The sequence below is a fragment of the Desmodus rotundus genome, chromosome 6 (genome assembly GCF_022682495.2).
Source record: "Desmodus rotundus isolate HL8 chromosome 6, HLdesRot8A.1, whole genome shotgun sequence".
NCBI lineage: Eukaryota > Metazoa > Chordata > Mammalia > Chiroptera > Phyllostomidae > Desmodus > Desmodus rotundus.
This window is the reverse complement of record NC_071392.1, coordinates 159,240,981-159,255,921: the sequence shown is the minus strand read 5'-3', so window position 1 is coordinate 159,255,921 and position 14,941 is coordinate 159,240,981. Positions and strand designations below refer to the sequence as shown.

General features: G+C 62.1%; 1 protein-coding gene across 7 annotated transcripts in view; it reads right to left on the bottom strand.

Annotated features, from left to right (window-relative positions):
* Window positions 1–14,941, bottom strand: part of MAD1L1 (mitotic arrest deficient 1 like 1) — a 176,071-nt gene that overhangs the window by 33,603 nt on the left and 127,527 nt on the right. For all 7 annotated transcript variants that reach the window (XM_053926021.2, XM_053926019.2, XM_053926018.2 and 4 more), the window contains 2 exons: window positions 13,053–13,141; window positions 8,507–8,597 (listed from right to left, as the gene is read on the bottom strand). In XM_053926021.2, coding sequence (XP_053781996.1) covers window positions 8,507–8,597; window positions 13,053–13,141 — 180 coding nt within the window. The remainder of the gene's footprint in view (window positions 1–8,506; window positions 8,598–13,052; window positions 13,142–14,941) is intronic.

Genomic DNA, 14,941 nt, shown 5'->3' with positions numbered 1-14,941 from the left:
AGCACAGTTAAATAACGGCCCGCCCTCATGCATATTTATAAGTCAACCAGCCTCAACCTGAATCGATATCTCTCCAGGCTGAAGGAAGCACAGCTAGGGAGCAAGGGGGGTGGGGCGGGAAAGTAGGCGCTCTGGGGGTGCTCCCCCGTCTGGGACAGGCCCAGCTGGACCTCAAGATGGGGCTGTGCAGCCCTCCCAGGCCCCTGCCATGGTGACCTTGTCCCTCTGCCACATCTGCTCACGAAGGAGACGCACAAAGGCCCAGGGTAGCTGCCCTGTGTTGGGCAGGTCCCTTAGGTGCTGCCTCGCGCCCTACATGCCTCACAGCCTGGAGTGAGCGTGCCCGGCTATCACACTGGGTGCTCAGTGGGCTCATAGGGACACTCCCTGCTCTAGAGCCGTGAACACACGCCAGGCCCAAGGGAAGCACCAGGATGGCCTCCTGCCCCTGCTCCAGCTCCCTTTTCACGCAGGGGTGTAGGCGCTGAGAACACGGTAGTGTCTTCCTCCTCCTCCTTCTGAATTACCTGGTACACCTGCAGCTTCTGGCAGCCTCAGTGGCGGCTGAAGGGACAGAAGACTGAGATGCCCAGGGCTGGTCAGCGGGTGTGCCTCTACATGGGAGGGGATGGCAGAGACAGCCAGGAGATTCCTGCTCAGACCTGCAGGATCCCCACCAGGCAGACACAGGGGACCCTGCAGACGCTCCCACCCTGCAGCCAGAGGTGGTGTGGCTCGGTGGCCACGAGCTGTGCTGTGTGACAGGGCCGCTTCCTGGACCTCTCAGTCCAGGTGATGACCTCCTCGTGCAGGTGGGAAGGGGGCAGGGAAGAGGGAAGAGTGCGCAGAGCCCACATGCAGCCTGTCCACCCGTCCGTCCACGGTCTCCTCCCACGCCAGGGGAGGCCACCTCGCTGGCCCGCATGCTCTCATTCAAGACCCCTGCCCTCGGGCTCTAACAGTAGACGGGACAGTCAGCACAGCCAGCTACAGACGGCAGACGTCCTTCAGAGGGTGGTCTGTGGGGAGAGGTAGGTGCAGCCTTGGGGGAAGGAAGGCGACCCTAACTGTCAGCGGGGCTGGACAGCAGCCCCTCAGGCCCAGCCTGTCCCTGAGCCCCTGCCATTGCCCTCTCCCAGGCCCTGGGCCTGTCCAGCCCACCTGCTGTTGCCGGAGAGCTGCCCACAGGCCTCACGAGGTGGGTCAGATGGGCAGTGGCTTTGGGAAATGCAGGTGGGGGGACAGTGGAGGTGGGGAGTGGGAGAGTGGCCACTGGTGACGGTGATGACCCCTGGCTTGGCTTCCCAAGCTCCTTACCCACCTACCGCTCCTGCCACCAGCTGGACCCATCCCTGAGCTCCATCCCGTCAGGGACGCACACTCGAGTCCAGAGGGCAGCAGCCACCGCTGGGCGCTCAGGCCATGTTCATTGTGGGGGGGGGGGCGACATGCACGCACCTGCATGTGCTTGTCCTGAGCAGTGGAGGCCACCGTTGCTGTCTCCCTGCCCCCCAACTTGTCATTCCACAGCAACGCCACTGGGCCTGCCACCCAAGTGAGACGCGTCCCTTCTAGGCTGAGCAGGTGCGCAGAAGCCCCTGAGGCCCGCTGGCCTCAGCGGCCGGCACCTCCCACTACAGGGCGCAGACACGGCTGGCAGCCTGAGCCACCCTGCCCAGGCCAGCGGGCACGTGACTGTTCTGGGACCTGCCGTGGAGGCCAGGAGCACAGGGTCCCTCCAGGTCCACCCCCAGCATCCTTCCTCCCATGCCTCTGGGCGGACTGACCCGTCTACAGTAGTAGAGTCCATTTCTGTCACCCCAGAGCACAGGCTCACGCAAGTCAGGCCTGGCTGCCTTGCCCTCCGCTGGGCCCCACGCGAGAACGATGCCCACCCAGCGCAGCCCTGGGACGGTGGGCTGCCTAGTGGGAGGGGCGGAGCTGGTCAGCGTCCTCCTGGGGCCCCTGAGGAGATGGGAAGGCCTTCACCTAAAGTGACTGCTACATTATTTGTCACATCCGATTTCCAGGCCTGCAAAGTGCTGTGTCCCTAACTCTTCTCTAAACGCTTTGCAAGGACCACATGCAGATAACGACAGGTGTCCCAGCCACAGTCCGAGATACCCAGGCTGACACCTGCAGGTGGCGCCGAGGGCCAGCGCGGCCCCTGCGGCACGAGGAGCAGCGGCCAGGGCGGGTGATGGTGCTGCGCACACTGCCTTGCGGACCCTCAGCACAGCCAGCGGTGGGGAGGGCAGACCACTCCCTGAGAGTCCACGGTGAGAGACTCCCAAGGGGGTTGCTCAGTGGGCCCCCTGGAGACGCCAAGCAGCCTCCTCTGCCAGTGCGGGCGGGGCCCGCGGGCTGGGGCCAGGGGACCACAGTGATGCCTGCGGGCACCAGCTCCGGGCCCAGGAGAAGAGAAGGGGCTTAATATTCAGGACACGCCACTCTTCTCATAAAAAATCAAAAGAAATCAGCGCCTGTGGAAATTTCTACACAAACGCACATCAGCACGCCGGCTTTTTCAGTCCTGGCGTCAATAAACATGAGCAGCCTGCTGCCACTGCGGGGGTGGGCAGGGGGGCTGGGCTCTTTCCTTCATCAAGTGCCCTGCTTCACTTACGGCACTCGGGCAGGCGGGCGGGCCCGGGCTGGCCGCTGCAGCAGGACGCAGGCTGTGGAAGTGGGACGAGCCCTCGTGGCCATCACAGGGCAGGTCGCACACCTGGAGCCACGTGTGACTGGAGGCGGTGAGGCCGAAGAACAGACCCACCGCCGACGGAACAGGTGCGACCCGGCGCCGAGACCTACGGGCCCCGAGAAGTGCGCAGCAAGAGCTGCCGGGAAAATGCTGCGAGTGAAGTCAGGGGCGCATGAGACCCATCGAACCCCGAGTCAGTGCAGGGCTCAGTGAGAGCCGCCCGGAGCCGGGAGGCCCAGGTGGACGCGAAACCGAGGATGGAAAAGACGCAGAGACGGAGTCGGGGCACAGGGGCCTCGTGCGGGGGTGCGGGCCAGGGGGAGGAGACTGCGGTCTGGGTGACTGGGACGAGCCTCTCTAGAAACAGGCGCGGTCAGGCTTCACCCCTTCTGCCCGTCGAAGCCACGGGTTCCAAACTGATTGCAGGCTGTGGTGTGAGGCGTGAGCCGCCACACAGCCAGAAGCCACGGGAGGCTGCTCCACACCCTTGACCAAGGAAGGTGAGAAAAGGACCCAAAGCCAAGAAGCCACGCCCCCACCGAGAGAGATACATGAACACTGAAAAACCAAACACATCTCCTTTGGTAAAAAATACGTCAAACAAAGTCCAAAGACAAATGACAAATTGTGAAAATATATTCACAGCTTACAAGAAAGTGAGCCCAACTCCTCAATATACAAAGAGCTCCAGGAAGTCAACAAGAGGAGCAACCACCTGTTTGGAAAGTGGACCAAGGACATGAGCGCACACACACACACACCAAAACACCCCTGGCCTCCTGTGTGACAAAGGGGCTGAGCTTACAAGCGCACGGGACTGCCTGTGCACCCACGGGGCCAGCAACAGCTGGCGAGGCAGTAGGGATGCAGCGCTCTTGGGGGTCACTGGCACAGCACTGTTCTGTTCTGCAGGCGGCGCCCAGCGTCTCTCCAGAGCCTGCAGGTGGCCCTCGAGCCCACTATCCCTGGAAGTCCCCCACGCAGACTCGCACCCGGGGAAATACGCACTGGGGACGTCCTCCCTGGCCCTGTGTGGTCACGGGAGGACACAGCCACCCCCTGTGGGTGGCAGCCGGCTCCACAGGCAAGGGCTCAGTCATGGGCCTGCCCGATGGACAGGGAAGTGTGCCCGATGCTTGAGTGATGAGGACGAGGTGCAGAGGGTTTGCCAACGGGGTTTCTGGGGAATTACAGGGGGGTGGGCAGCAAGGACACGTCAGGAGAGGAAAGCAGCCGCCGGTTTTGGGACAAGGCTCTGCGAGAGAGCACGCAGCACACTTTCTGCGCACGGCCTGCAAGTCCCCACCCCGCCATGGTGTGGTCACCGCCCCTCGCTTTGCAGGGGGAGCTAGGATGCGGGTCGAGTGTCTGAGTGAGGCGGAAACACACGCAGACGCACTTCCTCAGAGCACTGTGCACACGCTGCCCCAGCTGCTGCTGTCCAGGTGCCCTGGCTGGCCCCCCACAGGCCCTGGGCAAATGGGCAGCACTTGGTCTCGCCTCTCCAGCTCTGGGTCCTCCCTGATGGCGGCAGGGGGAGAGGGAGGGGAAGGGCGACAGCCTCGTCTGCAGGGCTCACCCAGACACCCCAGGCTTTCAGGGCAGACATGGAACTAAGGGGCACGATGGGCCTGGACCTCTGCTGGGAAGATGGAGGCCCAGCTGGGGGCAGTGAGTTGGGGACATGATGGTGTTACCTCCCGTCAATCACTGGCCAATCACTGGTTTCTGTGTCTCTGGGCTGCTTCATGGGCATAGGAGATGACAGCCCCCCGTGCCCAGCACCCGTGAGCGGCCTGTGAGGAGGCCTAGCAGGGCCAGGCCCGCAAGGCGCTCCGTGCACATGGCCGACGAGCCTGCCTGTGGTGCTCGAGGGGACGTGTGGCAGAGGCCAGCGGCCACAGTACAGCTAGGGCCACTGTCAGCTGAGCACCCTTGCTCACAAAGAGACACCCTCAGAGCTACACCAGACCCTGGGGTTGGAGCCTTATTCACCCGAGGGAACACAGTCTCCCTACAAGAACCATCTCTGGGGTGTGCCCCACGCCCCAGCACTGCCCAGCACCATGGCCTGCAGGCTCTGTCCCCCCAAAAGCAACACCCAGAGAACATTCCGGAGGTGCAGACAGATCATTTAGAAACCACTTGCCTTGTCGGGGACAGGACATGCACAAGAGCAGCTGCAGGCCTCACGAGGAGCAGGCAGAGCCCTGAGGGCCTCTGCAAAGCAGAGGCGAGGCCAGCTATGGGCTCAGGGCTCCTGGCAGGTGAGGACAGATGGGTCGGGGAGGGAACTACTATCCAAGGGTGGGCAAGTTTGTTTCTGGGGCGGCAGGCTGGGCGACAGGGACCAGTGGGGGGTAGGGGGCATCACAGCATTGATGGGGAGAGGGCACTGAGGTATGAGGAGTGACGAGGCACCGCTCCCCACTCCCCGGCATCCAGAAAAGGGAAGAAGGCAGAACCCTGGGAGCCTGTGATCGCTCAGTGCCGCCTGCCTGGTGACGCAGAGACAGGCGCGGGGCAGTCTCCACGGGCACCGTGAACGCTCTGCTCACAGGGAACCCAGCAATTTTCCACCCACTCCGTTTCCAAAACAGCTATACTGGTTTAAAATGTCACTGGGCTGCAGTCTGGTCCCCTTCCTGAGTGCACTGCAGGCCGGCTGGGGCGGCAGGGCCTCCGAGGGGATGGCAGCCAGGCGGGGCGCCCACGCCCGGCTGCCCACCTGCCTGCGTGAGCAGCAGGCCCCGGCGGTGGTGAGGACAGCGGGCGTGGGCTCCAACCCCAGCGATGAATTCTGCTTAATTACACGCGTGCCGGAGCATTTCAGGGAAGGTGCAGATGTTTGCAATTTGCTTTAAAATGCATCAGACACTTAGAGGGATGGGGGGATGGGAGCAGGGACTGAGGACGTCACACAGCAGCCCCAGCGAAGTGGCCAGGACAGGACCAGGCGGCTCAGGTGAGCTCTTCCGGCTGCTGGGGTTTCCGACCCTTCCCATGACACTGGGCAACATGCGGTGGGCTGCACCACCAGCACCCGGGACAGGGCACAGCCCACACTTACACGGCAGGCCGTGTGCACCTCACCTGCCGGATGGTGCCGTCCAGCCAGGACTGGCTGCTTGATGGACAGGCATCGCCAGGCCCAGAGCCATGTGCATCAGGCCACGGAAAGGCACACCTCAGGGGGCCCAGGGGCTGGTGACCTTGACAGTCCTGGACGGTAGCCCATAAGAGCCACAGATGTGGAAAGCCACCGGACGTCACCGTCAGTGAGGCAAGATGATGGCAATGGTGGAGGTGTCCACGTGACAGCAGCAGGGACCGCCCTCTCCAGGCCCGTGACGCACCCTGGCCGGGAGCTGTCACCTGCGCCTTCCTTGTGTGGCTGCAGCACATGGTTCCGCTCTGAGTCCGGGGAGCAGACAGAGACTGGGGCCAGCTGGCCAGGGGCAGAGCTGCTACCACGCCTGGGGCCCCCACCAGGAAGGGCCAGTGGCAATCTGTCTGGACACAGGGCTGAGCGCCCACCCCGTGGCTTCAGTGTAGCCATTTCTGTGGGGAACTAAGGTGTGTGGAGGTGGGTGCTCAGGCAGTCACTCTCCAGGCGCATTGGCCCAGAGACACCTGGATCAAGAGGGCAGGACCAAGAGGGCAGAACCGCTGGGGAAGGCTGGGCAGGGCAGGGGCTGCAGGATTGGGGGTTAGGCCTGGGGCACAAGGGATGCGTCTCCCATGGCCTGCATGAGCTCACTCAGAGGTGAGTCCGCCCCCCAGGGCCCTACTGCTGGGCCTCAGAGATGCCGGGGCCCCAGCCCCGGGGGTGCTCGGGTCCTCTTCCTGTGAGAGCACGTTCAAACCCCACCCTGCCTCTGAGAAAGGTGTGTCTGAGTGAGTCGCTCCTGGGTCAGCTAATGGGGGCCTACTGCCCCCACCTCCAGAGGGGACCTGCAAGCTGATGGGGTCGGAAACCCCAGTTCCCCATACCTGATGGCTGCTGGGGGGTCCTGCCTCCTCCAGCCACTCGAGGTGTGGTCAGAGGCCAACCCAGATGGTGTGACAGCAGCAGAGGCCCTGGGGAGGCCCGCACAGGCCACGCCCGGCCGGAGGGGGCGGAGGCCTCGCTGGACGGTGCCGTCGCTGCATGAGCCCAGGGCTCTGGGCGCTGACTGGAGGTGCCTCCTCCCCACCCAGCTGGGAACCAATTACGGGAAGTTCTAACTAGTGAGCGCCCTCTCCAAGCATATGTTCCCAATTATGTCAAACCGCAGCTGATTTTAATCACTCTTCCTTGAAGCAGCCCAACTTGAAGACTCCTCCAGGGAGGGAGGGAGGGGCGGGGCGGGTGCCCACTGAGCTGGCTTGAGCACCATGGTTGACACGTGCCTGCCTGGCGAGCTGAAAGCTGTGGCCCTCCCCCATCTCTCCACTCTGGCTCACCGGCCACGGCCACGGCAGAGCTGCGTTCAGAGGCCAGCACAGAGGGAACCAGCCAGGGGCTCACCCCACCGCAGGGAGTACGGCCAGGCCCCCTGGAGAGCATCATGAGCTGTCCTGCTGCTTCCATGGCCCGGGGACAGAGGAGAGGCAGATGAGGTCAGAAGCAGCAACAGATATTAGCACTTCCTGAATGGCCACTGTGGGCCAGGCGTGGTGGGCAGATGTGGCCCGTCTCCCCCACAATCCCGTGTGGGCGCCACTGCCCCCAGTTTTATGAAGGACGCACTGGGGGCTCAGAGGGCAAAGCCCTGACATGCCCGAGACCACTCAGCCAAGAGGTGGTGCCGGGCTCCAGCTGACATCTGTGGCCTCGGTGCCAGATGCCCCACGGAGCCCCATTTCCACCAGCCCCTTGCCTGTGCACGCATTGCACCACCGCCTGCCCGGGCTCCCTGAGTTCTCCCCGTTCTGTCTGCCACGACCAGACTGACTGGTTGTCCCCCCGGGTCTCAGCCACTGCCCTGTCTGCCACGCATGGCCGGGTGCCGGCGGGCACCCTCGTGCAGAAGCAGGAAGAACGGAAACTTCAGCTGCACTCGCTGATGCGGTCGCAGGAGGCCTGGGAGGCCATCAGCCGCAGTCTCAGGCTGCTCTCAACTAAAGAGCCCGGAAACCATCACCAAGCCCATCTGACATGGCACTGCTGGTGGGCGGCGGGCGGGCGGGCGGGCGGCCGGGGATTCACCTGCCAACAGCCCCGCTCTCCCAGCCGAGGACTTTGGCCAATTAGACGGTGCAGGATGACAGGCCCCAGCGCTGAACGCAGCCTGGCTGCGGCTCACTGCACCTTGCTTTATCAAAGCTGTCACTTCTACCATCTCCAGGAATTGGTAATAAAAACGAGATTTGATTTACCCCTAATGGGTGTCAAGATAAAAATCAATGGCCTGTCCAAAATCTGGGTGATCGCAAACCTGTGGGCTTCCTGCCATGGAACGATTTAGACAGGAGGATAAAAACAAAAAACAAAGTAAAATTGAACAGCGTAAGCAGCAGTCTGATGCCGTGGCCTTGGTTGTGGGGGATGGGCTCGGACGCAAGCCCTGAGCCACACTGGAAGCCCTGCTCCTCGGCTGGCCACCCCACAAGCATTCGGCCCACGGCAGGGCCGTGCACACAGACAGGCTGAGGCTCCGGGGCCGGGGGTAGCGTGTCCTCCCTGTGGGACTTGGGACATGCTCTGGGGAGGCCGGGGAGGGGTGTGTGTGTGTGTGGGGGTCCCTGGCTGTGGGTAGGGGAGCCACAGCCCTGCGAGGGCAGGAGGAAACCAGGAGGGCAGCGACACCCCACACTCACCAGCAGGGTGAGCCGCTCAAGCTGGGTCTCCAGCTGCTTCTTGCTCTCCTCCAGGCGACTCCGCTCCCCTTCCAGCTCCTCGACCTTCAACCTGCGGGCCGAGCAGATCGTGACAAGACAGCTGCAGCCTCGGGGGCAGCCCTGTTCTCTGGATGCAGAGGAGGCAAGGCCACTCGACAAGGCCTTGGGCTCTGTCCCCAAACACGCAATGGGGAACCAGCAGGCTGATGGAGAACATTTTTAAATGCTGCAAAACCACCCTAGCAGAGGACTGCGGACTGCAGCCAGTGGAGTCGTTCAGACAGAGCAGCCCTGACAGGGAGGAGTCCTCGCCGACCACCCGTCCCCTGAGGCGGGCAGGTGGGAGCCACGTGAGACGCGTGCAGCAGAGACAAGGAGCCAGGGGGGGAGCTCCCCGTGGCCCCCAGGGTGCAGGGGAGGGCCCGGGCCTGCCAGGGCCAGGCTGGGCGGGAAGCCTGCAGGCGCTGTGAAAACAGAGTGTTTCCATTCTGAAGGCTCGTCAGCCAACTGTCCTCAAGGGCTAAACCCAAACGAGCGTCCGCGTGCAGCGCAGGCGCGTTCGTGAGACGGTGCGGTCCACCCTGGCTGTCGGAGGACAGACCCACACCCTCAGCTCTCACTGGCGCGTTTAAAATGGGGACATCTCCTCGTCCTCCTTTTCCGGCAGCCTGTCACCTGGCAAGGGCGAGGGACAGAGAATGGTGAAGTGAGAGCGAGCACCAGCGGGCACCTGTGTGCATATTGGTGCAAGTGTGCACACGTGTGAGCCTACGTGTGTGTGTGTGTGTGTGTGTGAAGTCAGTCGGATGGGCACGGTCATTGCCCTGCCTAGAGCATGGAGAACACCCTGGAGAATACCCTGGAGAACAGAGAAGGCTGCCTGCCTTGCTGACCACCCAAAGCTGCCGGGACAGATGCTAGCAGGGAGGCTGCTGAGCGGCCTGCAGAGGACAGCCAGGGCACTGGAGGCACAGCTGGAAAGGAGCCTGCAGCCCAGGACATCACTGCTGGCCTCCCCCAGAGAGACCCTGGCCGCCGCTGGTGTCCCCACCCCTCCGCCAGAAAGCCCGTGCTGTTTCCAGTGCAGACACGGCAACCACCTCCTTGAACCACCTCCTTGAACGGCAAACACCGAGGCCCTCAGCAGTGACGGGAGTGTGGAGAGGGTGACTGCACTGGCCACGGAATGCCCAGAGCAGACCAGCACAGACATGGAGGCGCCCAGTGTGCACACGAGGCGAGGGCAGCTGCAACGGCCCCCGCCAGCTGACAGCACCGGCGTCCTCCGACAACGAGCCAAGGTGCAGTGAACACACTGGGCTCCAAACTGAGAGCTGGCACTTGTGCGTCCTCCACGCTGAGCACGGCTATCAGTGACCTCACAGAACCCCAGGGAGTGTGAGACACAGACAGGAGCAGCACGCCTGCACACCCAGGGTCTCGCCCGGGCCCTCCCCACGGCTCTTCCCTCGGGAGAGGCTGAGCCCCTTCCACTGCGGGGCTTCCTTGGCCACGCGCCCTGGGCAAGCCTGAGAGCAGCACGCCTGACAACCGCCTGGTGTCCCTTCAGGCCCCAAGATGTGTTCACCACCGACAGGTCTCTCCTCTGGGAACTTGAAAGACGCTGTGCGCCCCGTCCTGGCTCCCGCTGCTCCAGACGGGAAGCTTGCTGTTGCGCAGACGGGCATTCCGCCCTCGCTCCCTTCAGGGTTTTCCCTCCGTCTGTGACTTCCAGAAGATTAAGCAGCCAGGTCACACTGTGAGGCTCTTTGATTTTCTACACCGTGGGGCTCACTCAGCTGCTGGAACCTATGGGTTTATGCCTGCCGTGAAACTTGGGAAATTTCCAGTCGTCGAGTCTTCAGATAATTTCCCGGCCAGGTTTCCCTCCCTCCCAGGGCCCCACTTGAACGACCGTCCTGTGTGCCGTGCGGGGCCAGCAGCCCCGAGGCTCGGCTCTGGGCTCGTCCCAGGCTGTCTGCCCCTCTGATCAGCTGCTCTCCGCTGGCCTGCACGATTCTTCCCTCCAACCCGCCGCTCACGTGGGCCGGCGATTCCTCCTCTCTCTTGTGCTGTCCCGGTCCACGGTGCGCATCTGCTCCTCGCTTTCCGTCAAGGGTCAGCACTTCTGCCTTGTGGACCACGCAGTCAGGCCTGCTGGCGACACGGTTCTGTGATGCCTGGACTGGCGCCCTGGCCAGGCGACTTGACCACCTGAAGCCACTCCTCCTTCAGTGACGACTGTCCGGCTCTGGGCACGAGCAGAGGTCTCCACTGTGCCCTGGACACTCTGAGCCTTACGCCGTGAAGTATCTCACGGAATCTTTGGGCAGGAGGCCACCTGTTTCCAGGGGACTTGTACCTGGGGCCCTGCAGATAGAGGGGTGCTGGCTGGGCTCCCCACGGGCCCCACTGACACCAGGAACTGGAAGCAAGGGCACCTCACTGCTTCATGGGGCCGGCGGGAGCGGGGGGTAGGAGCTTCTGCTGAGCCTGTAACCCTGGGCAGCAAGCCCCATTTTGCTTTGGACCTTTGATGGCGAGTTGGGGGTGGCAGGAAACTCAGGGAAGGTCCCACCGGCACGCTAGAGCTTGGCACACCTGCTTGGAGGGCCAGGGTGGACAGTGGTCCCTGCTGACCCACGGATACCAAGGGCTGCTGCCTGTGGCTGGGGGCAGGGCGAGGGGGGTGGGCCTTTCTTGAAGCTGCCTGTGCAGGTCGCAGTCTCTGTCACCCCATATCCAGGTCCGTGGGCAGCACTAAGGAGATGCCGAGTGCCCGCCACCAGGCCTTCCTCCAGCTCAGGGTTCTGTGCAGGCCACCCTCTCCCCACCTTCCAGGGTCCCCGTGCTGGTGGGCCAGGTCAGAGTTTGGAGTCCTGGGGGGATGGAGAACATCCCTCAGGCCAAGACCGGAAGTTGAAGACCTTTTTGAAAACCAGCCTTTACGCACCAGATGTTTCCCTTCTGGGGACGGAAGCAGCAGGTCCCTGGGCTGAGGGGTCCCAGGACCTTTCCATAGCCCTGCTGTGTTCCCAGGGGCTGGCAGCACCAAACATGTGACTAGCCCCGAGGAAGGCCAGCTGCCGGGGCCCTGTGACGGCCCAGCCATGGCCAGCCGAGCACAGAGCCTGCCCGGGGCTGTTCCGAGTGGCTCCCAGGGCGCCAGCGTAAGGCGAGCGGATGTCTGGGACCACCACAGGCTTGAGAGGTCTGGGATGGAAGGTGGCGGTCTGAGTCTCCGTTGGAACAGAAAACAGCCATGTGGAGGACACTCTACTCGGCAAGAAGAGAACCTCGGAGAGCCCGTCATTCCATCAGACAGTGACAGCGACAGTGACGTCTGTGCCCGCAAACCATTGGCCAGCACGTCTCACGTGAAGAGCCTTCGGAGAACAGCACCGAACAGCAACGAGTCTCAGGGAACGAAGGGCGGCAGAAGCCAGACAAGGCTGACGGATTCGAGGAAGTATCACAGCGAGTAGGAACAGCAGACGGAGAATAGGACGAAAATGTCTTTAAAACAGAGAACTAAGTCAGGATGTTCAACACCCGAACAATAGCTTCAGAAAGAACAGAGAACAGGAAGAGAACAGACGACCCATGAACAAATCGAGAGAAGCCTCCAGAACTGAAGGGTGAGCTACTGGACGGAAAGGCCGCTGACCCCTGGCACAGCATGCAAATGGACCGACCGCAGCGGGGCTCTGGGAACCCTGGGGGCCAGAGAAGGCCCTTCAGGCCTCAGAGAGGAGACCAGGCCCGGCCAGGCACTGGACTGCTGGGTCCTCCCGGGCCCGAGGGCTTCCCGGCCCCCCTGCATGGTCAGCGCAAGGAGCGTGGAGATGGGCCACTGGAGCGGCGGGGCCCAGGCCTAGGACCCCGTCATTGGGCTGTCAGGGCCCTGCTCAGGGTGGTCCTCACAGAGCTGCTGGTGGGGCGAGCATGCAGCTGAGAGGGCTCCCCGTCCCACTTGGGACACCAGTGTGGGCCAGGAGCGCATGGCCAGCACCCTCTGGTCCTTCCCAAACGTGCCCAAGGCGGGCAGTGCAGACCAGTGGGAGCCGGGCCTAGCCAGGAGGGGCAGGACGCTTGGTGATGGGGCAGTGGGAGGACCGGGCACCAGACAGTGTTGGGGGCGAGACAGACATGGGGACCCGCACAGGGTGCAGGGGGTGAGCCCTGGCCGGAGAGGAGGGGCCCCATGCACACCCTGCCCAGGCCCGCGGCCCTGTCACGGCCTTAGACAGGTGCATAGGTCCCCAGCTGCCCCTGGGGACAGCGTACACAGCAGAGGGGCCCCAGCAGGCGGCTGGTAACAGCAGTTCCAGCTCTCTCCTATGCCCTGGGGACACTGAGAGTCCCAGCTGTCAATGCTGGTCTGAGAAAGGATGCTGAGAAGAGCCCCAGACCAGTGGGAATGAGTTTCTGTGCAGAGAGGAAGCAAAGTGGACAGGTGGGATTGAAGAAGAAAGTGTCCCCAGAAGGTGGAGAGGGGTAAGGGGCTGGTGGGGTGGGGATGTACCTAAGCTCACTCGCCTCCTCCCTGGACAGCAGGACGCTCTGCTCGGCAGGGCCCGACTGGGACCGCAGCACCTTCAGCTCCATCTCCAGCTGCAAGGGAACAGCACAGGGTCAGCTCGCAGTGCTGCGCAGCCCTGCCCTGTGGGCCCCTGGGAACCCTCCCTGGCCAGCCCCGGAAATCCAGACACGACCCACCCATACAGGGAGGTGTGGAAGCTGCCAGGCCTTCCTGGCGTCGAGCTGGGCAAACACAGCTGCCCTCTCTTGTCAAGCACTGGCCCCAGGACACAGACATGGCCGTTCAGGGTGCTCTGGGGGCGCCTTGGCATCTGAGGACGGGGCACGGCAGGTGGGAAGAACACTCTAAGCACTCCTATGTTTTGATCGGCTCTACCAGTCATGGCACCTCATTTGCTACATCGTGTTCCACCACAGGACAACAGGCTACACACAGACCACATGCTGGCGGGGCATGGACGAAACCTCCTGGCACACCCAGCAGGGCCGTGGTCGGGGCTCAGCTGTGCGCGGGGGCAGATGCCCTCCTGGGGCCCTGGGTGCGGTGGCAGGTATGAAGCGGGGGGTCTGGGCCTTTCCAGGACGGAGCCTCTGAGCTGGGGGGACAGGACAGCACCCACCCAAAGCAGTACCTGGCCAACATGTGGACCAGAGCTGCCCCATGGGACAGCCCACAGCCCATGTACGTGTGCCCGCAGCCCGCACACGGTGTGGGAGGGGTCCTTGCGGGGGCTGGCGCCAGTGCCATGCTCCTGCCCACAAGCTTTCCCTCCCACGCGCCAGGGCACTGTGGCAGGGCGGACGGCGTGTGCATGTGAGAGCAAGCAGGACCCTCTGTGAAGATGACTCAGCTTGATTGGTGTTCTGTTCTGCTGCTTTCGGGGGGAAGGGGGACGGGAGCAGTTACCTCGGGACAACTTCATAATGACCCGTCTGGTTGGAAACTCTCTCTCTCTTCTGGAGAAGATAGGTTTTAATTTCCTGGGAAATCATTATAATTCATAATTCTCTTTACAGAATTCCCGTGGAATCCATCATTCTCCTTAGATTCATTATTTTCGCCTGCCTTTGTTTTCTCCGCTGTCACGGGAGAGGGACACAAGGCGAGGCATTGCCCTCAGGCCCACGGGCGTCACGCCTGCCAGGCAGAGCTGGGGCACCAGGCGCCCCGGCCTGCCTCACCCGCTGGCCTCCTGGCAGTCACGCTCACTGCTTATTTTGGGTGGTGGTGCTTTCTGTTAATTTTTTACCAAGACTGTGAAAAATTTGTATGTTTCACCGGTTTTCTTTCGTAGCACAGGCATTTAGATTTACTTATTATTTCTACCATTTTTCACTTTCTTATTAACTTCTCTTTTCATCTTTACAAACTCCTACCTTTGCTTTACTTGGTTGGTTTTGTTTTCCTTTCCGGAGCTCTCGAGCGGGCTGTGTAACCTACGCACAGTCAGTCCCGCTCTCTCGTTCAGGAAGATAAATACTTAACCCGGCTTCCTCCAGAGCACAGTCCGCGGTCCCACAGGCTGGAGGGCAGGCGTTTCCGTCACGGCGCGTGCCCAGGACTGTGGGCACTTCTGAGTCGCCTTTCTTCTTCGACCCCGTAATTGTTTCAGGCCGAGACCTTTGCTCTCTCTGTTTCTGTTTATTTTATTTTTAAAGTTCCAAGTGTTAGGAGCTGCTTTTTTTTCTTTATTAATTTCACATTTCATTACATCGTGATCAGAGAAAGCTGTCTATGTTAGTTCTGCCTATATGAATTTATGAAGGCTTTATCACCTAATACGTGATTGGTTCGTTTGGGGGATGTTTTCTGTATCTCTTGGAAGTGTTCTTCAGCTCGGGGCTGGCTTTTACTTTACATACAGATGCATG